The sequence below is a fragment of the Lithobates pipiens genome, unplaced genomic scaffold, assembly GCF_037356315.1.
Source record: "Lithobates pipiens isolate NorthernLeopardFrog02 unplaced genomic scaffold, aLitPip1_a1.2 Scaffold_25, whole genome shotgun sequence".
Taxonomy (NCBI): domain Eukaryota; kingdom Metazoa; phylum Chordata; class Amphibia; order Anura; family Ranidae; genus Lithobates; species Lithobates pipiens.
Window position 1 is genome coordinate 179734407 of NW_027507787.1, and position 27939 is coordinate 179762345.

The 27939-nt window shown below is 42.7% G+C and overlaps 1 protein-coding gene and 1 pseudogene across 1 annotated transcript in view; one reads left to right on the top strand and one right to left on the bottom strand.

The window, feature by feature from the left end:
* KNDC1 (kinase non-catalytic C-lobe domain containing 1) overlaps nucleotides 1–27939 on the bottom strand; it is a 289084-nt gene that overhangs the window by 205091 nt on the left and 56054 nt on the right. The window contains exons 3-5 of the mRNA XM_077455239.1: nucleotides 23836–23894; nucleotides 20394–20540; nucleotides 15327–15441 (exon numbers count right to left, since the gene is read on the bottom strand). Coding sequence (XP_077311365.1) covers nucleotides 15327–15441; nucleotides 20394–20540; nucleotides 23836–23894 — 321 coding nt within the window. The remainder of the gene's footprint in view (nucleotides 1–15326; nucleotides 15442–20393; nucleotides 20541–23835; nucleotides 23895–27939) is intronic.
* On the top strand, nucleotides 16776–16907 carry LOC143932440 (U2 spliceosomal RNA; annotated as a pseudogene).

Sequence of the window (27939 nt, forward strand, 5' to 3'; positions counted from 1 at the left end):
GTGGCACTCCAAGAGACGCACTTCTCCTTGCACAATACCCCCAAGTTTTTCAATAACAAATATCCTTTAGTATACAGGGCCTCTGCAGCTACAAAGCAGCGGGGTGTCCTCCTGGCTTTCCATCGTTCCCTCCCATTTACTCCTGCCTCTGCTATCAAGGACCCTGAGGGACGTTATACAATTTTAATAGGCTCCCTCCAAGAAACAGACGTCACTCTCGTCTCTTATTATGCTCCCAATTCTAATCCCATTCCCTTCTTTTCACACCTCTTTCAGGTGATCAAAACCCACCTTAAAGGCACCTTGATCATGTGCGGGGACTCAAATCTAGTCATCCATCCATCCATCCATTGATAAATCTCCCTATGCACCAGACCATCAATCATTATCGATTCAATTTCGATCCCTGCTTCAACAATATTCTCTACTAGATACCTGGAGGGAATGTAACCCTATAAAGAAAAAATGATTCCTTTTATTCCAACCCTCATAATTCGTTCTCTAGAATAGACCACATTTTTATCCCCATAGCATCTTCCCCAATATTGCTCCAATCCTCTATACACCCGATTACCTGGTCTGACCATTGTGCAGTGATTACCACTATCTCTTCACTCATACCACAGTCTAAAGAAAGGACTTGGCGCATGAATGATAAATACCTAACAAACCAATCCTTTCGCCTTGATGTTGAAGTAGCACTACGTGATTATCTCTTGCACAATGCCACCCCGGAGACCCCTCCCATTCTCTTATGGGAAGCCCATAAACCAGTCATATGGGGCAAGTGTATTTCCACCGCTTCCTTTCTTAAGAAAGATAGGCTGGAACGTCTACAACAATTAGAATCTGATTACCAGCACCAATTCCTATTGTTCCAGACTGCCCCTTCGGAAATGAATAAGTCTAATTTAGACAAAACTCGATTGGAGTTGGACTTGCTTCTTTCGGAAGCGGCAGACAAAGCCTTGCGCAGGGCCCATCATACTATATATACTAAAGCCAACAAGCCAGACACTTTTCTGGCTCTCCGCCTTAGACACCCTGAGCGATCCCACAAACCAATTAGGCTTAAAGTAAATAATGGGGCCCATACTAGTAATCCAGCTAGAATAGTAACTGAGTTTTCCAAACGCCTGGCCAAACTATACGAACCTCCTGCCCCCTTCTCCCAGGATAGGGCTGAGGCCCTATTCCATAATCTGCCGATCCCCTCCCTCTCCACCCCGATTCGCACTACCATTGACGCAGAGATCTCGCCTCTTGAGGTACTCCAGGCTATCAAATTGCTTAAACCTCATAAACAACCTGGCCCAGATGGGTTTACAGGGCTATATTATAAAAAAATTGCAGATATCCTGGCCCCTCTTCTGGCGAACTCTTTCAACGCCCTGTTAAAGGGGGGCGCCTTCGGTAGTGACACACTCACGGCCTCCGTCTCTAGGATACCGAAGCCTGATACCGACCACACTGTCTGGTCTAATTACAGACCTATATCGCTTTTAAATCTTGATATAAAACTCCTAGCAAAGATTTTATCTTCACGTTTAAACCCACACATTGGAGGGCTGATCCATAGAGACCAGGTTGGGTTCATCCCCAAACGCCAAGCGAGTGACAATGTACGCCGGGTTATTTTACTACAGCATTTAGCCAGATCCCGAGGTATTCCCATGCACCTTTTATCTCTTGATATCCGTAAAGCTTTTGACACCGTGTCCTGGCCCTACCATAAACACATACTACAAAGATGGGGTTTTGGCCCACATTTCCTCCGCTGGATTGACGCCCTATATGCTCACCCTCAAGCATTTGTCCGTTACTCCTGCTTCAGTTCTAGCAGATTCCCAATCCAACGAGGCACTAGGCAGGGGTGCCCTTTGTCCCCCCTGCTTTTTGCTCTCGCCATCGAACCGTTAGCAGCCCTGATCAGATCCAACCCCGACATCCAAGGATTAGAGATAGCCTCCACGAACCATAAATTATGCCTCTTTGCGGATGACGCTCTTCTCTTTATCACCTCACCCCATACTACCCTGCCAAACCTTTTTAAGGTCCTTGACACATTCGCACAAGTCTCAGGTCTCGAGGTAAATCAGGCTAAATCTAGAGCCCTTGCTGTGTCCCTCCCTACAGAGACCCTCCAATGTTTGCGTGCTAACTATCCGTTTCAATGGTCCACATCTTATATTCCCTACTTAGGAGTTAAACTGACTAGTAACCCAGCCCATTTATACCAAACTAACTACCTACCCATGTTACGTAATCTTTCATCACTCCTTAATTCCTGGCAACCCCTATGTGTCTCCTGGCTTGGACGCATTGCGGCTGTAAAAATGTCCCTGCTGCCCAAATTGCTATACTTATACAGAGTACTCCCAGTCACGGTCCCGCTATACTTCCATAAGGCTATTCAAAGTCGAACTTTCAAGTATATTTGGGGTAATACGAGGCCTAGGATTTCTTAGACTGTTCTTTTTCGACATAAGCTCAGAGGGGGCCTGGGGATACCACATTTTAAAAATTATTACTACGCAGCTCAGCTGTCACAAATGGCCCTCTACCACGCTATGTCTGAAATCCCACTATGGGTCAGTCTGGAATCAGTTGAGGCTCACCCTATATCTGTTTCAAATATACTTTGGCTCCCCCCTCAGACATACATATTACTTACCGTACTAATCCCGTTACATGTCACTCCCTCAAAATATGGCACATGGTACGCACCCCCTTTTAAATTGCAATCACCTCACCTGCCCTTGCTCTCGTTTATGGGTCACCCGAACTTTTATCCGGCCTACACGGAGCCAAGCGCCTTTTTGGCCTGGTCCCGCGCACGTCTTACCCGAGTGTGTGACCTGTCTTCGGGTAATTCCTTCACAACATTCCCTGACCTGCTGACCCAGGCCCAACTGCCCCCTAGAGAATGTTTTCACTACCTGCAGATAGTTCATTTCTTTCAGACACACATTAAGTCCAGTCCCAATCTCAACTCTATGTCCCCATTTGAATCCATATGCTCCTCTGATCCTCATGCCCCAGGCATTATCTCATGCCTTTATACCTGTCTCTCCACCGTATCTGAAGACCTCCCGCGTTACGTTGCTATGTGGGCTGCAGACCTATCACTTAATCTTGACGCAGAGTCATGGACTGATATATGGACCAATACCAAAAACTCCTCACAGAACGTAGTGGCCTCGGAAGCAAACTATAAGGGCCTGATGCGGTGGTATTTGGTCCCCTCTAGAATTTCTAAATTTGTACCCAACTACTCGCCCGACTGTTTTAGGGGTTGCAAAGACCGGGGCACTCATGTTCCCATTTGGTGGACTTGTCCCATCGTGACAAATTTTTGGTCCACGATCTTTCACTTACTATCTAAATTGATGCAGCACCCCATAGATCCCAACCCAGCAATTGCCTTGCTAAATTGGCTACCCCAAGATTTTACTAAAGCCCAAAACCGACTCTTTCTCCAAGTAACAACTGCGGCTAAACAAACGATTGCGAAAGCCTGGAGGACACCTTCCCTGAATATAACTGAAACAAAACATAGAGTCACGCAGGCTATGATTCATGATAAGATAGAGGCAGTCATCCTAGATGGGATCCCATTGTTTAATAAAATATGGCAACCTTGGGTAGACCATTACCTACCGAAAGATTTCGATACTCGTCTCATGGCTCCTTAGCCCAGAATGGGCGCAAAAATACTGTCCGTGGTTCGCGTGGGCCTTCTGACCATTCCCATTCCCTCTTACCTCTTCTACCCTATCCTCTGGTATTTCCTCTTTCCCTTATTGTGTCCCTATTTCTCTTTCTTTTTTCTCATTTCTCTCCCTTTTTCCTAATTCTTTTTCCCTCACTCTTTTTCTTCTTTACGTAAAACTTATCTCGCGGAACTCTTCTATCTACTGTCACCTCTGGTAATAGTTATTTCAACAATGTTTGTTAAATGACTCTCCTTTTGAGTTCGTAAGTTTGCTTTTACCCGGCCCTCTCCTGGGATACTGTATATCTGCTATACTTTATGTATAAATGGTCCACGGGCCTGTTTTAGAATCTTCTAATGTAACTACTTCTGCAAACTTAAGATGCAGCCTATCTGGTTACTCTTTGTTACTGCTACCATTGTAAATTGTTCTGCTTATTCTAGTGTGAATTATTTGACTTTTCAATAAAACTATTTGAAACAAAAACTATCAATAAATGTTATATTACACGTTGTTTAGACTCACTCAGTCACTATGGGATTAATTTTCTGTAATTTTGCAAAAAAACTGGTTGATCCTGCCATTTTCTATCTCCCCCCTCCTGTCCATGTGCCCACTGCAGTTGGGGATTTTGCTGAGCAGTGTTGGAAGCTAGTGCACATGCTCAGTTTTCAGCGTATTTTCTACCCTGAGCATTTCATCCCCATCACATCTGAGCAGCCTATGTCAGTATATACACCATACAGTGGTAAATGACAGCTTACTCCCACCTCCTTCATGCCCACTAACCAGCTAAACACATTTGGGGTGGGTTATTACATCTTGATTGATGGAGGCTTTACCTCCCTGTTATTCTAAGACACAGGTTAGAGGGGCATGATGCAACCTGACTGGCAGAAAATTTTATTTTACACGTGATCAGCAGCAGAGAAATAAAAGCTCCTCCTGCGACAGTTTTTTTAAAATTAAAATAATTAGTGCCATCATCCACATTCTGAATGAAAAAGGATAATGTAAATTAAACAGTGTGTGTTTAGTATTGGTTTAAAATGGAGTTCCGCCTGAAAAAAAAAAAAAATACTGTAGCTGCTCACTTTTAAAATAAGGACACTTACCTGTCCTGGGGGCCCGCATTGTCCTGGAGGTGCTGGCATCTTAAGTAAGGGAAAGTGGGGGCTTCACAGTCTGGTTTCGTACTGCGCATGCGCGAGTCGTGCTGCTTATTCTGAGTGGTCCCTGCCCCTTCTGGGACTTGTGTGTCTCCCAAAAGACAGAGGGGGGACAGAGGAGGGGCCAGACATGGCTTAGATTGCCGCAGAAATTGCGGTGATCTTTAGCCAGAAGTGGAACTCCGCTTTAAGACAACCGGTCACCATTGCATAATATTCCCAAAATCAACATATCTGTGCAGGCTTACATATACAGTGCCTTGAAAAAGCATTCATATCCATTGATTCATGTTACAAGATGTAAATGTATTTTATTGGGATTTTACGTGATAGACCAACACAAAGTTGCACATAATTGTGAATTGGAAGGAAAATGATAAATGGTTTTCAAAATGTTTTAGAATATAAATATGTGAAAAGTGTGGCATGCATTTGTATTCAGCCCCCGAGTCAATACTTTATAGAACCACCTTTCGCTGCAATTAAAGCTGCAAGTCTTTTTGGGTATGTCTCCACCAGCTTTGTACATCTAGGAGAGAGACATTTTTGCCCATTCCGCTTTGCAAAATAACTCAAGCTCTGAACAGCAATTTTCAAGTCCTGCCACAGATTTTCAATTGGATTTAGGTCAAGACTTTGTCTGGGCCATTCCAACACATGAATATGCTTTGATCGAAACCATTCCATTGTAGCTCTGACTGTATGTTTAGGGTCGTTGTCCTGCAGGTAGGTGAACCTCGGTCTCAGTCTCAAGTCTTTTGCAGAAGACAGGTATTCTTCTAGGATTGCCCTGTATTTGGCTCCACCCATCTTCCCATCAACTCTGACCAGCTCCCCTGTCCCTGCTGAGGAAAACAATCCCCACAACATGATGCTGCCACCACCATGTTTGATGGTGGGGTTGGTGTGTTCAGGGTGATGTGCAATGTTAGTTTTACACCACATATAGCATTGTGCTTTTAGACTAAAAAGTTTAATTTTGGCCCCATCTGACCAGTGCACCTTCTTCCACATGGTTTCCCGCAAACAGGACTTCTTATGGCTTTCCTTCACTAATGGCTTTTTTGAGTGAGTTTAAAGGAGGGTTAGGTTATAAACAAATATAAATCTTTGAACATCTCATGGGGCACTGTTCAATCCATTATCCGAAAATGGCCATCCACCTAAAAATACAGGCCGGGCAGGGAGAGCATTAATCAGAGAAGCAGCCAAGAGGCCCATGGTAACTCTGGAGGAGCTGCAGAGATCCACAGCTCCGGTGGGAGAATCTGTTCACAGGACAACTATTAGTCTTGCACTCCTCAAATCTGGTCTTTATGGAAGAGTAGCAAGAAGAAAGTCATTGTGGAAAGGAAGCCATAAGAATTCCCATTTGCAGTTTGCGAGAAGCCATGCGGGGGACACAGCAAACATACAGAAGAAGGCTCTGGTCAGATGAGACCAAAGCTTTACTTTCTGGCCTAAAAGCAAAACGCTATGTGTGGCGAAAAGCACTGCACATTACCCTGAACACACCACCCCCTACCGTGAAACATGGTGGTGGCAGCATCATGTTGTGGAGGTGCTTTTCTTCAGCCGGGACAGGGAAGCTGGCAGAGTTGATGGAAAGATGGATTGAGCCAAATATAGGGCAATCTTAGAAGAAAACCCATTAAAGTCTGCAAAAGACTTGAGAATGGGGCGGAATTTCACCTTCCAGTAGGACAATGACCCCAAACATACAATGAAATGGTTTAGATCAAAATCATATTTGTGTGTTAGAATGGCCCAGTCAAAGTCCGGACCTAAATCCAATTGAGAATCTGTGGCAAGACTTGAAAATTGCTATTCACAGACACTCTTCATCCAATCTGACAAAGCCTGAGCTATTTTGCAAAGAAGAATGTTACTCTTTAGATGTGCAAAGTTGGTAGAGACAACCCCAAAAAGACTTGCAGCTGTAATTGCAATCAACAAAGTATTAACTCAGGGTGACTGAATACAAATGCACGCCACACTTTTCAGATATTTGTAAAAAAAATTAAAAAACATAATTTTCCTTCCAATTCACAATTATCTGCCACTTATGTGTTGGTCTATCACATAAACTACATTTATGTTTTTGGTTGTAAAATGACAAAATGTGGAAAATGTCAAGGGGAATGAATACTTTTTCAAGGAAGGAAGTGTGTGTGTGTGTGTGTGTGTGTGTGTGTGTGTGTGTGTGTGTGTGTGTGTGTATACACACTCACACACACACACACACACACACAGTTGTGCTCATAAGTTTACCCTGGCAGAATTTTTGATTTCTATGCCATTTTTCACAGAATATGAATAAATACAAACAAAAAAAAACTTTTTTCACTCATGGTTAGTGTTTGGCTGAAGCCATTTTTTTTATCAATCGGCTCTGTTTACTTTTTTTTTTAAATCATAATTACAAAAACAGTAACTACCTAAATGACCCTGATCAAAAGTTTACATACCCCAGTTCTTAATACCGTGCATTACCCTCTTTAACATCAATGACAGCTTGAAGTCTTTTGTGGTATTTGTGGATGAGGCTCTTTATCTTCTTAGATGGTAAAGCTGCCCATTCCTCTTGGGAAAAAAAGCCTATGGTCCCTGTAAATTCTTGGGCTGTATTGCATAAACTGCATGTTTGAGATCTCCCCAGAGTGGCTCAATGATATTGAGATCAGGAGACTGAGATGGCCACTCCAGAACCTTCACTTTATTCTGCTGTAGCCAATGACAGTTTGAAGTATTCCCAAAGTAAATCCCATGCAAAGCTTCCTGGCTGATTAATGCAAATGTTCCTCCAGTGTTTTTTGATAACATACTGCATACATCTTGCCATCAATTTTGACCAAATGTCCTGTGCCTTTGTAGCTTACACATCCTCAAAACATCAGCGATCCATCTCAGTGTTTCACAGTAGTAATGGTGTACCTTTCATCATAGGCCTTGTTGACTCCTTTCCAAATGTAGCGTTTATGGCTGTGGCCAAAAAGATAACATTTTGGACTCATCACTGCAAATGACAATGTGCCAGAAGGATTGAGGCTTGTCTCTGTGCTGTTTGGCGTATTGTAAGCGGGATACTTTGTACTTTTCGACCATGCAGCCCATCTTTCTTCAAGTGCCTTCTTATTGTGTATCTGTTAACAGCCACACCACACGTTTTCAGAGAGTCCTGTATTTCGCCTGAAGTTATTTGTGGGGTTTTCTTTGCATCCCGAACAATTTTCCTGGCAGTTGTGGCTGAAATCTTAGTTGGTCTACCTGGCCATGGTTTGGTTTCAACAGAACCCCTCATTTTACACTTCATGATTAGATTTTGAACACTGCCGACTGGCATTCTCAATTCCTTGGATGTCTTTATTTCCCTTTCCTGTTTTATGCAGTTCAACTACCTTTTCCCGCAGAGCCTTTGACAATTCTTTTGCTTTCCCCATGACTCAGAATCCAGAAACCTCAATGCAGCACTGGATGAAAGGTGCAAGGGTCTGTCAGGAGTCCAGAAACTCATTGACCTTTTATACACACTAATTACAAGCAAACAGATCACAGGTGAGGATGGTTACCTTTAATAGTCATTCAAACCCCTTTGTGTCAACTTGTGTGTATGTTATCAGGTCAAAATCACCAGGGTATGTAAGCTTTTGATAAGGGTCATTTGGGTAGTTTCTGTTGTCATTATCATTTAAAAAGTGTAAACACAGTTGATTAATAAATGGCTTCAGCCAAACACTAACCATGAGTGAAAGAAATGTTTTTGTGTTATCATTCATATTCTCTGAAAAATGGCCAAGAAATCATAAATTCTACCAGGGTATGCAAACTTATGAGCACAACTGTGTGTGTGTATATATATATATATATATATATATATATATATATATATTAATATATATTATACACACACACACATACATACACATATAGCGGGTAGAATAAATATTGAACACATCACCATTTTTCTAGGTAAATATAAACAGCTTGAAGATGCCTCCTGAATAGAGAAACTATTCACATGCATTTCTCAGGTGTGACTTTCCCATTTTCCACAGTCTTCAAATCTTGAAGGTACCATGGGCCTCTTCTATGAACTCTGACCTTTAGTTATTTACATAGGATTTTCTATTGGATTCAGGTCAGGTGATTGGCTGGGCCATTCTAACAACTTTATTTTCTTTCTTTGAAACCATCTGAGAGTTTCCTTGGCTATGTGTTTGGGATCAATGTCTTGGTGAAATGTCCATCCTTGTTTCATCTTCATCATCCTGGTAGAGGGCAGCAGATTTTTTATTAAGAATGTCTTGGTACATTTTTCCATTCATCCTTCAATGATATGATGTTTGGTAGTATCGTATGCTGAAAAACAGCCCCACGCCATGATGTTCCACCAACAAACTTCACTGTATGTTTTTGGAGTGATGTGCAGTGCCATTTGATCTCCAAATGTGGTGTGTTCGATTTTGGTCTCATCTGACCAGAATAAATGCTCCCAGTATTTAACAGGCTTGTCTAAATGTTGTGCAGAAAACCTTAAATAAGCTTCAACGTGCTTTTTCTTCAGCAATGGAGTCTTGCGTGGTGAGTGTGCATACAGGCCATGGCGGTTTAGTGCATTGCTTATTGTTTTCTTTGAAACAATTGTACCTGCTAATTCCAGGTATTTTTGATGCTCTCCCCAATTGTTTCTTGGCTCTTGGACAACTCTTCTGATAATTCTTTTCAAAAACCCTGCGAGAAGCACCTGGTCACGGCCGGTTTATGGTGAAATGACGTTCTTTCCACTTCTGGATTGTGGCCCCAACAGTGCTCACTGGAACATTCAGAAGTTTAGAAATCGTTCTGTAACCAAATCCATCAGTATATTTTGCAACAATAAGGTTGCAAAGGTCTTGAGAGCGCTTTTTCCTTTTACCCATCATAAGATGTTTCTTGTGTGACACCTTGGTAATTTATAGGCCATCATTTGAGTTTGAACCAGTTGATATTAATTTGCACTGACAATGGGGCAGGATTGCTTTCTAATTACCGATAGATTTCAGCTGATGTTTTAGCTTTCAATGCCTTTTTGCACATCCCTTCCATGTGTTCAATACTTTTTCCCTGTGTCATTCCATTTTATTACACATAACTTAAAGTCTGAACTTCTTTGTTTCGGTGTCCTTGTACATATAGATTACAAAGGTTGCTACCGACATATGGTGAAAATGTCATCTCAATAGCACCTTTAGAAATATATTTACCTAGAAAAATGGTGACATGTTCAATATATTATATACACAATATATTTGTACTTGCTGCATATACATTACACACACATACACAACTACCATCTGCAAATCGGAATGATCTCTTTCTCTGTGCCTTTAAGTCTGGGGTAACCTGCTCTCTATTCTTTATTGACATACATATACACACACACTGTGTATAATATAATATAAATATCTATATATATATATATATATATATAAATAAATATCTATATATATATATATATATATATATATATATATATATATATATATTATATATATATCTATCTATATATATATATATATATATATATATATATATATATGTATATATATGTATATATATGTTATAGTTTATAGAGACACCTTAATGTGGTATGTGGCTTCCACATATACGCCCAAGTGTATGCAACTGAGACATCTGTTTTCATTAAAATGTTAAAAGCAGGTTATAATTATATCTCCATGTCTTCCAATAAGGCTGAGTACTGGGTACTTGTTTTAGCATGTGACATCAGTTTCCTGTATTTCCTGGTCTATCTTCATCAGAATACTTTCACCTTATTTTCCAGTCTAAGAATCCCTGTGGCTAGATTCCTGCTACATATACCAGTGATGAAGGTAGTCAGGAGGACGAGAGCCAACAAGGAGCTCTGCCTAGTGTTTGGATTGCAATGCAAACAGGACAGTGCTTGCAGAGCAATTAGAGTGAATGTAGACTCTGGAGTGCACAGTCCCTATTTATCACCATAACGTTTAACTGCAATTGTATGGACAAGTTAGCGTCTTTCTTTGACATGTCATTGTGCTGCGAGGACTGACAAAGAAAGGATTAGTGACCACTGAGCAATTGCAAGATTTTCAATATTAACGTGAACCTTTAAATTCTGCACGCATGTAAATATTTTCTTATCGTCATAATTTATTTAATCAGCTGCTAAAAATGTGATTCTCTAGCTAAAATAAGCAGATCAAGTTGACAAAAGAAAAATGGCGATGATGCAAAGATCCCTCATCCATAACAAAGAATCAGTAAATGGCTTAAATTCAGCAGCGCTCCCCACCAAAAAAATAGGGGTCACCTAAAATGAGAAGTCCAAATGAAACCGAAAGAGAGAATCCCAAATGATTATCTCAAAGTCCCTAATCCTTTATGGTTGGTTTCACATAAAAATGTGATGGCAAAAAACAGAAAATGCATTACAAGGACCAAAATTATTAAAATTGCCATGTTTAATTAAAAATAAAGACACTTGGACAATTGAAACAATTGTTTTTTTTTTTGTTTTGTTTTTTAATAGCCTAGGCAGAGTAAACAGCATTGTTACGTATATGGAAATTCTAAGTTTTTTGAATAGTCAGCAGCTAAACCTATACCTTCACCTGTTACTAACTCCCCTTGGCTTGACATAAGCCTACTGCTCTGCAGAAATCAGTGACAGGCGACTGCCACAGGAACAGCAGAAATGTTCTTGATGAGTGGGCTTAAAAACTGACAATCCAATGCCACATATAGATGATCGGAATTTCCGACAACCAAACCATGGACATATTTCCGACGGTTGTTGGCTCAAACTTGTCTTGCATACACACGGTCACACAAATGTTGTCGAAATTCCGAACGCCAAGAACGCTGTGATGTACAACACGTATGGCGAGCTGAGAAAAATGAAGTTCAATAGCCAAGTTCTGCTTGATTCCGAGCATGCGTGGGTCAGAATGGTCTACACACGCTCGGAAATTTCCGGCAACGGATTTTGTTGTCGGAAAATTCGAGATCCACCTCTTAAACATCTGTTGTCGGAAATTCTCACAGCAAATGTCCAATGAAGCCTACACACGGTCGGAATTTCCGACAACACGCTCATATCGAACATTTGTTGTCGGAAATTCCAGTCGTGTGTACGCGGCATAAGACTTCTCTACGCAATAAGATTTGCTTCACACCAGATGCAGTCCAAATGTGTTTTAATCTACATATTAAAAACACATGCACAGAGTTTTCCATGTATTCCAATGGTTCTAGTCCACACCGCGCAGTGCGTTCCAGTGTAGTCAACAAAAGTAGAACAAGCTGCATTTTTTTTCTGTATGGAATAAATGTGGAACTTGGCAAAACACATTGGAACAAACATGTCCAAAATTGAGATGAAGAAAAATCAATAAATAAAAAGGAGGGGGGAAAAAACACATCAAAAACCCACCAGAACACATAAACACATCATAAACATATCCAGAACACAGAAATCGTGGTGTGAACCAGCCTTAGCTTAGTGTCAAGATGGTGGAACCCTGTGATGAAATAACTGGGTCTCTGGTAGGTCCAGACTGGAGAAGAGTTTTTGTCCACCAATAACTGACTGGTAAGGGCTCTTGCACACAGATGTACATAAGGGCATATAGCAGTACAGAATAAAATACAGCTGTTGTTGTGGTGTCCAGAAGTGTACCCGGTAGAGTACCACCTGCAGTGTGCAAGAGCCCTAAGACTGCCAAGTGCATATTTGGCAGTGATTTCTATAATCATTGTAAAATGTAACATTTGATTAGAGTCTAAGCCATTATAATTGTACAGGCTTGCATGCCAAAATTCTTATGTTGGTACCTTTACGGATTGATATTTACTTGGAGTCTGACCTTTCAGCCTGAGACTCAGAGGGGACCTGAAGCCTGACAGCTACTGCTCTGGTAAGCACTTACAAAACTAAATAAAAAACTAGTATAATTTATATAGTAAATAGTAATAGTAAAACTTTAATCAATTACTTGTTATATTTCCTCAATCTCCAAAATGCTGTAAGGTTTTGTAAGGCGTTACTAAACCCATATTAGTAAAATCAGTCTATATATGCAGCAAAGCATGCTTATTTTACAACTGTGGTACCTAAGAGGTTAATCATCCGCATTGTGTAAAAACGCTGTTTGATCCGGTCTTCTCTGATCCTCCACTTCTTTCACTGTCCCCCAATAATCTCCTGGTAACACAGTCTGTAGAATCAGGCTGCACATGCTCAGTTTGGTGTGTATTGCTAGAGAGGTTTTCTTTTTTTTTTTCCTTGGGAGAGTGCCTGTGATCAGCACAAGGCCAATCAACACTGTCCAGACAGAGGGTCAGGGGTCATGTAGTCTCATAGGACAGTCATAAAACTCCTCCTACAAGTTTTAACCAGTGCTCGGCTGGACACTGATAGAAGTCACTTGACTACTATATATACTACTGATAAGAAAAGGTATTTAGCAGTTTATATTTACTAAAATAATTGCCTTTCCATGTTCTCTGTACTGTGGGAGACCAGATAGAATAGTGAATGCAGGTTTCTGGGTTTAGTAACACTTTAACAGGGCCTTTTATTTTTATTAAAAGATAATATCCTACAGGTAAAACTACAAGGTATTTAGGAAACTGAATTTTAGAATTTAACCTCCTTTTCTTCTTGGGACTTCTTGGGACTTTAAATGAGGCACACAGCCGACCTGTGAGTATAGATTCCTTTCTTCCCATGAGGTATTTTCTTCCCTTAAAGGGGTAGGACATATTAGTACTGCATATTCATTTACAGTTTACTTCTGTACCCAACTCCTGATGAATGGCAGATAGCCATGAAACGCGTTGAGTTTCCATGGGGTGCTCAGTCAAGCCTGGCTCACTACCTATCCACTGGCCCATATATATCTTTTATACATTCAAAATTCATTGAGTAGTATGTAACCACTCATGTGTATGTGCATCTATCTTACAGCAGCTCTTTTGCATATGGGTTACCAATGCCTGCTAATAGGAAATACCTTGTATTATACTTATTAATATTTACTCTCTCTTATGTGCTGCCAAGTTGACATATATTTATCCATTACGTTTATGCCATGTGTATGTGCAGTAATCTGTTTTATATTATTCGTCTGAATTTGTTTTTCATTATTCGGATTTGTTTAAAGTCGATACTATTGTAATTCGGAAATTTCCGAAAAACAAAAATTCGTAAGGAATTGAACCACACATGTTCGATTTTGGTGGTTGGTTCATACCTGCACCTCTGAACATCCTCTAATATAGCCCATCTCATCCTAGCTTCTCTGAAAACACAGGGTTCCAGGGCATGCTGGGTTTAGTAATACTTTAAGATAAAAACAGCCTTCTGTAGAACTAGCCTAGGCCAAAATGGAGTTAACTTACCGTATATACTCGAGTATAAGCCGAGATTTTCTTTTTTTAGGCTGAAAGTGCCCCCCTCGGCTTATACTCGAGTCACCGCCGTCTGTCTACCCGATCAGCGTGTCGTGCAGACAGACGGCGGCCATTCCACTATTCAAAAGCCGCGCCTCCCTGTCTGTGATAGGTGGAACACTCAATTTCCCAGCAGTCAGTGGTCCGCCTATCACGGACATCCGCTCATCCTCATACTACGGACGAGGATCAGAGGATGTCCGTGATAGGCGGAACACTGACTGCTGGGAAATTGAGTGTTCCGCCTATCACAGACGGAGGCGCGGCTTTTGAACAGTGGAATGGCCGCCGTCTGTCACAGACGAGGAGAAGAGGTGTGGCGATCCTGGCATGGCCGCCGTATGTTTTTACATGCAGATCGCTGCAGAAGGACACAGGCTGCAGAAGGACAAAGAGGCACAGGACACAGGTAGGCTGGACACACAGGGATGGACACACAGGTAGGCTGGACACACAGGTAGGCTGGACACACAGGTAGGCTGGACACACAGGGATGGACACACAGGGATGGACACACAGGGATGGACAGGCATGTCTCACCCTCGGCTTATACACGAGTCAATACGTTTTTCCATTTTTTTGTGGTAAATTAGGGGCCTCGGCTTATATTCGGATCGACCTATACTCGAGTATATACGGTATGTAGTTTGACAATGCATGTCAATAGCATTTGTTATGCCTTATCCAATGTGTCTGGGTATTTTTACATAACCATAAAAATAGAACAATTCGTTTTATAAAAAATAAATAAAAATTAGCTTATTATTTTAGCCTGTATGGATTTTACCTTCCAAATACAAGAACATGAGAACGATTGGGGTATGGAGGGGAAGATCTTTAAATTACAGAGAAGCCTAGGAACGGACAGTCGTAGATTATCGGACTATGCCAGAGTTCTTACATCACTACATAGATTTTTATTTTTGCAGTTATTGATCGAGATACATCAGCACAGAAGATTTACCTTGTACAGCGCTGACTGATTCTATGGAGAGGACCCTTCTCCCGATGGATGAAATACTTCGACATACGGATGCCGAGGAACAGCTAAGCTTTTCTTCACACTCGGATATAATGCTCTGTGTGCACAGAAGATTTATTTCATATGAATCCATAAAGATAATTTTGCATGCTTCACACATATATCTATAGATCAATAAAGCCTTTATAATTCCATCATAACAAGCACAGATACAAAGACAGTGAACTGGTTCTATAGAACAGCTCTTTGCTAGAAACTTCACACGCAGAAGTAAACAGGCCACTTTCACACCGCAGCGCTTATAAAAATGTTTTTTTTAAAAAGGCATAGCATGTTTAAAATGCATTGCATTCAAACTTAGCGCAATGCAGCCGAGTTAAATAGCCGGTTTTTAAGTTTGCCATTCACCGATTGTTAAAGATGGCAGCCGGTCCTGGCTCTGCTCTTCATTGGTTGTAGCCAGCACCCGTCAGCATTTTAGATTGTAAGCTCTAACGAGCAGGGCCCTCTGATTCCTCTTCTACCAAATTGTAATGCAACTTTAATGTCTGCCCTCATGTTGTAAAGCGCTGCGCAAACTGTGGCGCTATCTAAAACCTGTATAAGAATAATAATAATAATCCATAACAACCAGTGATAACTACATGTATGTCTCCCCCAGTATCTAATAGGTGGTCAGCATGCTCCAGCTCCTCTTAAAGCGGTAGTAAACCCGCACATTTTTTTTTTTTTAAACCTGCAAAGCAAAAGGCATAATGAGCTAGTATGCACCGCATACTAGCTCATTATGAAATACTTACCTTAGAACGAGGCCCCGACATCTGGCCCGATCCACGCCGAGGGAGCCGACATGCTCCCTCGGCGTTTCTTCCGGGTATCGCGGCTCCGGCGCGCGGGAGATTTCATTCCGGCCGGCCGGCCACTGCCGGATTTTCAGGCCGAGAACCCCCTTGTGCGCATGCGTCGCTGCAGTCAGCGGCGCATACCGAGGGGAATATCTCCTAAACCGTACAGGTTTAGGAGATATTTTTTTTACCTACAGGTAAGCCTTATTATAGGCTTTCCTGTAGGTAAAAGTTAAAAAATTGGGTATACAACCACTTTAAGCAGGAGCGACGCTACCACCACAGGGGGGTGGAGCCAAAACGACTGGGAGGGACACCCCAGAACATCAGCCCCCTCTAAGATACTGAGGGGGGGAGAGGGGGGGCGGGCCGGAATGACTCCTCCACAGGATAATGGTGACAAATCATGGGCTGTGCCAACTCCTTAACCATCAGCTGTTCACTGGTTGTCAAGTAGCCAGCACCCACCAGCATCCATAACAACCAGTGATAACTACATGTATGTCTCCCTCAGTATCTCCTAGGTAGTCAGCATGCTCCAGCTCCTCTTAAGCAGGAGCAACGCTACCACCACAGGGGTAGATTCATCGCTTCTCGGCCTTTTGGCTAAGATCAAGTGTAGTATCTGTTCTTATCAGTTACCAATAGGTGGCGCTTGCTTCCATCCCTGTTCTACGGCGAGGTGGAGCAGGGGTGGCGGTTGCTATGCAAAGCCTGTTGGTGTAAAGGTGGCCTGGAGCGGTTCGTAGCCGAAAGGGAAGCCTTCTGATGGGGGCGGAGAACCACTGGTCGAAGCCAGGGGAGGGGACCCTGGCCTTCTGGCTTGGATTGTGGCAGCTTTAGCTCCAGTCAGTTTTTCGGGAGGGAACGCTTAGCTCTCCTGTTCCAGCAGGGGGGCGGCCAGTACCTTTCGAATGTAATTAGGTAGGAGTGACGGGAGTGAGGGTGTGACCTGATGGCAAAGGGTCTCACCAAGCTCCTTGATCTTCATGCCTTTCTGGTTGGGGCGTGGGCTGTCGTGGTCTGGGTTGGGGGGGGTCGGGGATGCTTCTTTTGAAGAGCCCATGGTGATGTGCCCCTGGAGTGGCAGTCCAGGGGTGCCTTATATTCACTGTGCTACGCACTTTGATGTTCGGCACCTAGGTCACGTCACCATAACACGCTTTTTCACACCTGCCTCTAGGGCCCGGCCTTTTGGCTAGGACCAGAGGAATTTTTGATTCCTGGCCGGAGGGCCTGGCCGTTGTATTGCACAATGGCCACCTTTTTCACTCTCCTCTCCACTATCCCTTCCTCGCTTTTTATTTATTTTATTTGTGTGTGTTTGTCACGTTTTGTCACTGCACGTGTGATGAGTAGGGTGTCGGTCCTCGGACCAATCCTGAAAGTCTTTGGGAGGGCGGACATAGGCCTTTTGGCTTGGTCCAACCTCCATTGGGGGGGCCTACCTTCGGGGAAGCCCCCATAGTACCAAGTACCTAGGAGGTTCTGTTTCGGCAGTCCTCCCGGCTTCGGCTGGGAGACCACTGATGAGTCTGGTACCTCAGTCCCCGTCTGGAGCCTAATGCCCCGGGGGATCAGGGTATGGTCCTTCCTTGTGGAGGACATCAGACACCCGTTTGCACTTTTTAGTGTTTCGCTCTTTATGTGTGTGCACTTTTTTTATGCACCGGGTGGAAGTTTTTTGGGTGTGTTTTGCACGCCATGGGCTTTTTCAATCGAAAAAAGTTAAAGTGATTGTAAAGTCTCAAGGTTTTTCACCTTAATGTATTCTGGTGCAAGAAGGTGAAAAACTTCCTTTGCTGCAGGAAAAGTAATGACAGCGACAATTCTGCAACTGAGCAAATTTCAGTGTTTTTGATTTGATTACATTATTGAATCATTTGTATTATTATTTGTTATATTTATAGTTATTATATTATAATTTATGATTTAATTTTTCAAACTATCATACCCGGAATGTCTACTAGACTCTGGTTTGGACAGATTTAAGTGAGTTATTTCTAAGAATTAGAGGTCTACAATATAAAACGCTAAATTTCCATGCAAAATAATGGTACGGCTTTCAGCACCTAAAATCAGAAATAATCATACCGCCAGGGAGGTTAAAGAAAATCTTGTGGAAAAGCCTTTTACATTTCTGGGAATGTGCTTTCATCCACCGGCAACACATGACTATAGTTTTCAGTAGTGATATAGGAACCAATGAAAGCAGCTGAGGAACGAGGCATCTGACACTGAGAAGTGTTCTGGATGCCGAGGATCCTATAGAAAGGAGTTTGCTGAGGCAGGCAGCGGGATATGGCTTTGCAACCATTTCCCCCTTTCAAAATTAGTAACAGAGTCCCTTAGACCCCTTTCACACTGAGACGTTTTTCAGACTCTTTTCAGCTAAAAACAGCGCCTGTAAAGTGCCTGAAAAACGGCTCCCCTGCAGTCTCAGTGTGAAAGCCCGAGTGCTTTCACACCAAGGCGATGCGCTGGCAGGACATTAAAAAAACTCCCGCAAGCAGCATCTTTGGAGCAGTGAAGGAGCAGTGTAAACCCCAGCAAAAACTATGGTAAAGCGCCGCTAAACATGGCGGCGTTTTACTGCAGACGGCGCCGACGCCCCAGTGTAAAAGGGGCCTTTGAGATTATATTTTGACGTTTACATTTATCATAAAGCAAAAATGACCTTAATGCATTTGAAGGATTTGTAAAGGTTTGTTTTAAAAAACAAAAACACAAAACAAGCATGTCATACTTACCTCCTCTGTGCAGTTGGTTTTGCACAGAGTGGCCCCGATCCTCCTCTTCTGGGGCCGCTCAGTGGCGCTCCTCCTCTTCTCAAGTACCCGTTGGAGAGCCGCGCTCCCGTGTCCTGCTGCTGCGCCTATTGACACAGAAAGCCCCGTCCCCCCGTCTACTGCGTCATTGGATTTGATTGACAGCAGCGGGAGCCAATGGCTGCGCTGCTATCAATCTATCCAATCAGGACCCGAGACACTGGCTGGAGCTGATGTGCTCGTCCCCGTCAAGACCGGGTTCAGGTAAGTAAAAGGGGGTTCTGAGGGGGCTGCTGCATCACAGGAGGCACTATGGGCACTGATGGGTGGCACTATGGGCACTAATGGGTGGCACTATGGGCACTAATGGGTGGCACTATGGGCACTAATGGGTGGCACTATGGGCACTAATGGGTGGCACTATGGGCACTAATGGGTGGCACTATGGGCACTAATGGGTGGCACTTTTTCCTATACTTAGGTGGCACTGGCAGGGGGCAGGTGGGCACTGATGAGCTGGCCCCACTGAAGTCCCTCTCACGGCCGCCGGTGATCGGCTTTTTTTTTTCAGCGCGAGGAGGAAAAATATCCGATTACAGGCTCTGTTGTGATCACATGATCAGCTGTCATTGGCTGACAGCTGATCACGTGGTAAGGGGTCGGGATCGTTCCCTTGCTCCGATCTGTGATCAGGCGAGTCTCATAGAGGGGGCGCGCAGGCCGCTCGTGCGCGGGACGATGTCAATAGACGTAGTCCCGGCAAAGCAGGTCCGCGCTGTAGCCGTCATTCGGTTATAGCGTGGATCTCTAGCGGTTAATGCATAGAATGTATTAAGGTGAAAAGCCTCAAGGGTTTACAACCCCTTTAAGGTAATTGACTCAGTCTTGCACAGTTCTACAGGCTTCCTATACCGATATTACATATTTTGATTTCACTGCATACTATGAGCTTCTCGCAGTGTGCATTAGAAGTTACAGCCAATCAGAGCCCACCTTATTTCCAGGCTGGAGGATGTCCTACCCTTCATATTTCTGCAACTCCTAAGAGCCAACAACTGCATAGCTGAGGGTTCTTTAGAGGATGACAGAGGCAGAGTGCTGTGATGTTTTCAGGAAGCCACATACAGAACTTTACCAGTCTTTCACCAGCCATGATCTGATTGCATAGAGAAGCAGAGACCCAGTGGGGAGATCACTGGGCCCAACAAAAATTGTATTGAATGAAAAATGTTTTATTTATTTTTTTAATCCTTAAGCATGTTGGTTGGGGGGGTCGTTGGGCAAGAAGGAAAGGCAAATATAAGCAGAAATATCTTCAGCTTTAACTAAACAATTACAAAAGTAATAAACTGGTAACAGATGAACAGCGAAGATCTGGGCAATTCTATGCACTCACTCAACTAGGTCTATGGTGACTAAAGAACGTCCACATTTACCTCAATGTCCGGTCTGTTTGCCGGGTTCTCCTGTTGCATAGAATCCAGCAATAAGTTTAAATCTTGACAGAATTCTGTTTGTGAATCCGGGTCCACCACATATTCTATTGCTGCTTTCAGTGTTGCACCCAGAGAGTAGATATGAGCCTGCATGAAGAAAATGGCATTCTCAGGTACAGAGCAGGAGCATTACCATGGTGGGCCACCAAGATGATACCACACAAAGAGCGCTTCATTTTTTGTGACAGCCGGGATTATACAACTAGCAATGAAAGTGCTTTGTGCCTAATCTTTAAATCAGCATGAAGAAACAATGGAAATGTGGAAATGCTGAACTGTGACACATTACAATCAAAACGGAACAAAATATTAAGGCGTACACAAGTAATAAACTCATTTACCTCCTGCAAGGCTATTTACAATCAACACACAGTAATAGGACGTCTTATGCCTCAGCTGGTGTATCTTACCAATGGAGTGTGGGGGCTGGGTGAAGAGACATCATCCCATGTGTGGAAATGGCACTAGTCTTCCTGTTAGCTGGTTGGCCACTCTTAAGCCTCGTACACACGAGCAGATTGTTGGCCAATGAAGCGGCAGGTTTTTTTCCCGAAGGGCGTGTGCCAGGAACTTGTCTTGCATACAAACGGTACACAATTGTCGAACAACAAACACGAACGTAGTGACATACTACGTGGGATTTCAGCTCTTGAGCGCCACCCTTTAGGCACCTTCTGCTAATGTCGTGTTTGGTGAGCATTGATTCTTTGTACTTTGGACTTTTGTGTGACGGACTTGTGTACACAGGATATGAAAATATGACAGCAGACCATTGTCCGCCGAAAATTTACTAGCCTGCCATTCAAAATATTTGTTGGCGGAAAGTTGGACAATTGTCTGATGGAGTGTACTAACGGTCAGATTTTAGGCAGTCTGTAATCACACAATCCCCTGCCGAAAATCTGATCTTGTGTACGGGGCTTTAGATTTACAGCAAAAAAAAAAAACTTTTCAAACAAGTCCCTGTGCCCCTACAGTGGAGGCTGGAGCTCCATTTTTGGGGGGTGGTAAGCCACCCCCCCCCCCCGCCAGGTCTGCACTTACCCCATCCAGGTTGCGGTGTTCAGTCAGAATGTGGCGAGTCCTGGTCCATGTCTTGAATGAGGTTGGCCTCCTGCCGGTACGAGAGCTCCTTGTCTGGATCCATGCCGGTGCAGCGGGATAGGCTGTATTCTAGCTGCTCCCAGGTGAAGTACCAGCGGCCTGAAGGTTGGGGGGGGGGGGGGGGGGCTCACCTCAGGTCGCCTATTCTGATGGAACACTGGCTTCTCCTTCCGGCCAATCCAGTCTTAAAACCCGCCTCCTGTGCTGATTGGATTGCCGGGAGGAGAAGCTGGAAAACAATAGCGAATGTTGATTTGCTAATGTCACAAGTGGATGTTGGGGAATGCTGCCGGCATCTGCTTGCTTATTGCTACTTACCTGAACTTCCCTGAGCTTAAGAGATTTAAAGCGACACTAAACTCTGGCTTTAGAAAGAAAAAAAAAATCTATTCAAGTATGTATTCTTAATCTGAACCACTTGCCCTCCAAAAGATTTACCCCCCACTTCATGACCAGGCAATTTTTGCGATTCTGCACTGCGTTACTTTAGCTGACAGTTGTGCAGTTATGCAACGCTGTACCCCACAAATAGAGCTTACATTTAGTGGTATTTGATCAACTATGCATTCTTTATGTTTTGCACTATAAAACAAAAAAAAAAAAAAGACCAACAATTTTAGAGAAAAAAAAAAAAAAAAAAAAAATTATATATATATATATATATATATATATATATATATATTTTTTTTTTTTTTTTTTTTATATACTTTCTCTACTATAAAATGCATCCAATAAAAAAATCAATAAACAAACAAAATCAAATTTCTTCATCAATTTAGGCCAATATGTATTCGGCTACATATTTTTGTTAAAAAAAAAATCCAAATAAGCGTATAATGATTGGTTTGCACAATAATTATTTTTTTATTCTTTTACTAGTAATGGCAGCAGGACTGCAATATTGCAGTGGACATTGTGACACTTAAAACTTTTTGGGACCCAGTGACACGAATAATAAAATAAGAACCCCACCCAGAGCCCCATTTTGATCCAGCGATGTGGACGAGTGTCTTGGCTCTCAGGAGCAGATACTCACAGCCAGTGAGCCAATGAGAAGAGAGGGGGGCGGGGCTGTGCCAAGACTTCTTTTTGGAATGGACACAGAGAGCAGTGGCTCAGGAGTCAGCCTACTTGGGTGTCTCCAGAGCAATCTGCTTGCTCTGGGGGCACTTGGCACAAGGGTGGAGCCAGGAGCGCAGACTTTAAGATCACATGAACTCAGAAAAGTACCTTCTATTGCTCTCAGGCCTCCCCCAAATCTCCAAATTCAGGTTTTTCCTGCCGCATTAGAGTGCCGCCCCTCTGGATGTATGAGCACAGGGAGCACATTTGGACAGCAGCATTGTCAGTCAGGGGGGGTTGGGGAGTATTGTGTAACACTCCAGGTACACAAGCAAGTACTGTACAGCAACAGTTTTTTTTTTTCTTTTGGTATAAAGGTTTTACATGAATAAATAAAGATCATCAATGTAAGCACCCGTGTTGTCTTAACACACTACCTGCTACATTTGCAGGTGAGCTTGTTCCTTTTAAAAGCAACAGACTTACTTGCAGGATCACCAGATTAAAAGAAAGAAAAGAAAGCCTAAGGCCCCTTTCACACTGTCGGACCGTTCAAGTCTGCCTGTCAGTTTTGACGGTGGACCTGAACGGGCGCTCCATGTCAGTCTATGGAGCGACGGATGTCAGCAGTGACATGTCCGCTGACATCTGACCTGATCCGATCTGCTAAAAGCGGACGGATGGCCCTACGTTCGGATCAGTCGCTGGTGGATCGGATGAGATCGGATGAAAACGGACATGCTGTCCGTTTTCATCAGATCTCTCCATAGAAACCAGCAGCGCTCGACAAGCCCCTCCCCGATAAGTGAGCAGAGAGGGACCTGTCATCCGCCAGCTCAGCGGAGATTAACAGAGAGCTCTCCTGCTGAGCTGGCGGACAGAGGCGAACGCCGTGGAAGCAGATCCGCCTCGTGAGAATGAGGCCTAAAAAAGAAAACCAATACAAACATAACATCTAAGAATTGGAAAGTTGCAATAAAATAATAAAAAAAAAAAAAAAGTTTGCTTTTGGGTTGAGTATCACTAATTGCTGGGTGTAGAATATAATCGATAAACAAATAGCTTCCTATAGAGCAGGCTACACAAGTAGCAATCAAGATGCAATTACATACTATTATTGTATATGTGCGTATTTATAAATGATCTTAAAAAATAAAATCTATTTAGAATGTGATTAGCTACTTTATATACAAGAAACTGCTCCACACCGACTTACCTCTAAAGTGTTACCAGTCAGATCAAATTCTGGAGGTACAAAAGCACCTTCCGGATCATCTGAAATGAAAATGTAACCCAGATTTATTATGAAGTAGATGACTGAATACTTTGTAGTTTGTGTCAAACTGACAGCAAACATGCCATTCATAAACCAGATCAGAGGAAACAACATCTAAAATATGCACAAAACACATCACAGTGAATATTTAATTTAATATCTGATGTTAAGACATGACTTCACATGTGGGTTTTCATCTCCACCACCTGTGTTTTGGTACAAAGCAGATGAATGTCTTATTTCAATTTATAAATTTTGCAAATGTTAGGTTTCGTTATAGAGCCCACCTACATACAGGTGCATCTAGCTACATTGCTACCCTTCCAGGGTTTTAGGTCCCTTTCACACTGGGGCGGTTTTCAGGCGCTACAGCGCTAAAAAATAGCGCCTGTGTAGCGCCTGAAAAAAACAGCCCCTTTCACTCCAGTGTGAAAGCCGGAAGGGCTTTCACACTGGAGCAGTGCGCTAGCAGGACATTGAAAAAATTCCTGCTAGCCGCATCTTTGGAGCGGTGAAAGAAACTGTGTATTCACCGCTCCTACCCACTGAAATCAATGGGGCAGCGCGGTTATACCGCCGCTGCAGCATCTTGCCCCAATGCCTGTAGGATGTCAAAGTCTAAGGCAGGCTGCAGCAGGATGGGGCTGAGCACTATACCGAGTGGTACCCACACTTAAGGCCCTATGAAGTAGATTTACTAAAGGCAAGTAGACTTGTGTACTTTGCAAGAGCAGTTGCACCTCTGCAAGTGCGGTTGCTCCAGAGATTAGTAAATGAGGTAAAGCTTCACTCTGCAAAGACTACTCAGTCACATGCAAGAAGAATAAAACAAACATTTTTTTTTTTTTACTTGTACATAATTGGATGATGGAAGTCAGCAGAGCTTCCTCTCATTGGCTAAGCTCTAGATCAACTGCAATTGCAAAGAGCACAGCCTATTTGCCTTTAACAAATCTATCCTTATGTTTTCAGAGATGAAAACCAAGAATGCAGGTCTTCTGCATCCCAAGCATTCGTCTCAAAGCACAGGGCCTTAAATGCAGGTATTATTCAGTAAAGCGTTGAGCCTCATCCAGCTGCAGCCTGCCATAGACTTTGGCCGGCCATAGACGGTTCGAACCATTAATGGGCAGGCTGAATGTACAAAGTTGATTGATTGGGTACAACCAGCCCTCCAGATTTACTTGCAAATATTGCTAATGGCTGCTATAGTAGATGAATAATGATCATGAATACCTTCCTTACTACCACCATCTTAAACTAGTGTGGAATATCATACTATATTATCATAATTCAACTTTTTTTCACTTCGCTTTGTTGCACTTTATTCATAGCAAAAGTGATGTATACATTGACATAGAACACATAAGGTATTACAAGTGAAAGTTGCATAATCAGCCATAACCATAGAGGTGGCTATAGCCACTAGCAATAATTACTGTGTTCCCTCGGTGGGGACGGATTACCCCACCACCCCCCCCCCCCCAACCCCCCCACTATGGGGAAAACACATCTTGGCAGGAGGGATTTCCCTGTCAGCACTGTCTGCATTGATGGGGGAACCATGCAAATTTCTTTCCTGCAACCTGCAATTTGCACAGTTTATGGCCTGCCTTTGACAGGTAGGAGGCAACGGGGTTTGGGGGTTGCTCTTGTCCCTCCCGGGCACACTTGAATGTCTGGGGGGGGGGTGAGACTGCAGTTAGATGACCCATGTGCAAGGGGCCCATAGCATAAAACCAAAACTATATATTTTTTTGTTTTGCAAAGAGTAAGAATGGCTTGGAACCTTTGATGGATTGATACTGGTGTATGTAGGATTCACACTTTCTATTTTCCTGGTGACTACTGTCACTGGAATAGAAAGTGAGAGAAATCCACAACGGGAATATTGTAGAAGTCTTGCAATGAGGGCAGTGGCTTGTGCCCTCATTGCATGACTTCTTGTGGCATTGACAACTGAAATTAGACTTCCCTCACTTTGAAAAAATAGATTTTTTTACTGTTGGATCTATGAGACCCTAATAGTTCCCATTCAAGGCTGCCTTCATATTGATCTGCTGCAGCTTCCCTGCAGCGCACCTGCGTTTTTTGTGCGGATTACCCGTGCTTTGCCACAGACTTCCATTCGATTGCACGGTTTTGGTGCTTTTTATGGATGCCGGACTTTCAGTGCGCTTTCAGAAAACGCACCAAAACCCCTGAAAATGCACCAAAGCCACACCGCCCTAGTGCAAGTCTAGTGCAAAGCTGGATGCACTGCACTTCAACTCCACTATGCTGAAAACTTAGTGAATCAGGGTAAAAGCAACCTAAAGCGGAAACGTTTACAAGGCAATACCCTGGGGTTGCATCCCAAAAGAGTTTGTGACTAATCAGGAATTTAGATTAAAAATTTTGTGTCTGGAGTTCAGCTTTAAGCCTTATAACTGCTGGTAACATAGAATAGCACAATCATAGTTAATAAGTTGGGTTGTGTGGATATTTGCATTTAGCCAACAATTCCACTATACAGCCACACGTTATTACTTCTAAATCATACTGTTAAAGCATACAAAGAAGTAGAGCTGCACGATTCTGGCTAAAATGAGAATCACAATTTTTTTTGCTTAGAAGAAAAATGAGGTTATGCCGCAAGAATCGTGAGAGAATCGTGATGATTCTCTCACGATTCTTGCGGCGTAACATCATTTTTCACGTTAAACCAAAAAAAAATTTAAAATTGGGCTAACTTACTGTTTCTTTTTTTTTTTTCTCATTGAAGTGTATTTTTTCCACAAAAAATTGCATTTGAAAGAGCGCTGGGCAAATACAGTGTGACATAAAATATTGCAGCAATTGACATTTTATTTCCTAGGGTCTCTGCTAAAATATATATAATGCTTGGAGGTTCCATGTAATTTTCTAGCAAAAAATATTGATTTTAACTTAAACAAGTGTCAGAAAAAGATTTAGAATTTAAGTGGTTAAACTTCCTGCATGTATGGTTGTTTAAAAACTTGGCAGACTGCCTGGGATTTTTTTCTTTACACACAGAAGTTTCCCTTTGATTTAAGAAGGAAGTTCATTACAATGTTTCATTTTAAAAACTTGGCAGACTTTCCGATGTTTTCTTTTGACAGCTGAGTGAGGAAATAAGTCTCTGCACTTGTTATATGAAAGATTCGGCAAACTCTGAAATAGAGATCTCAGAGGGGTTGAATCGAGATCACGATTTTTTTTTTTAATGATTAATTGTGCAGCTCTACAAAGTAGTATAACATTTGACTTCGTTACCAAAGAACCTGCAGCTGATTAATGAAATTGGGGTCTAAGATACATAATAAGACCCTATATATAGCTAAATCCATGGAGACTCTTCTCTGAATGTCACTGACTGTGACAATGCCAGTAATGCCAAATATGTGCTAGCAGTGGAGATCAGCTTTAATGTGGAAGTCCACCCTAGAATTACTCAAACATTAAAACATACATAGAATACATGTAGCTTGATTAATGCATAGCACCATGTTTGACTCTGTCCATGCTTCAGTTGTCCAGAAATCAGCATAGGGAACTGCCAGCTATTACCAGCAAAACTATGCAGCTTCTGATATTGCTCAGCCACCCACATCCCCCCTTTTATTGAAGTCTTGTGATTGCAAAGCCTGACTGGGGAACACTTCCTCTGTGCCCTGTCAAAGGAGTAGATAGCTGAGCAAAACCATGATTTGCATGGCATCACTGGTACATAGCTGGCAGTTTTCAATGCCGATTACTGGACAACTGGAGCACGGAGAGTAAAACATGGTGTACATATGGCACATATGCCATTTATCAAGGTATATGTGCTATATATGGCTGTTTAATGTTCAGAAAGTCATTCTAGGGTAAGTCTTCGACTTTAACGGAAAAAAAAAAAAAAAAAAACCTTATTTCTCTAGACAGGAGGGCTGCCAAGTTAGTGCTAAATGGGAGTACACTCTTCAGGCCTCCAGCTAAGCATCTTTGGAACAGTGGGCAGCACTTGGCTTAACAAGGAAAGTAAATACAAAGGCAAATATT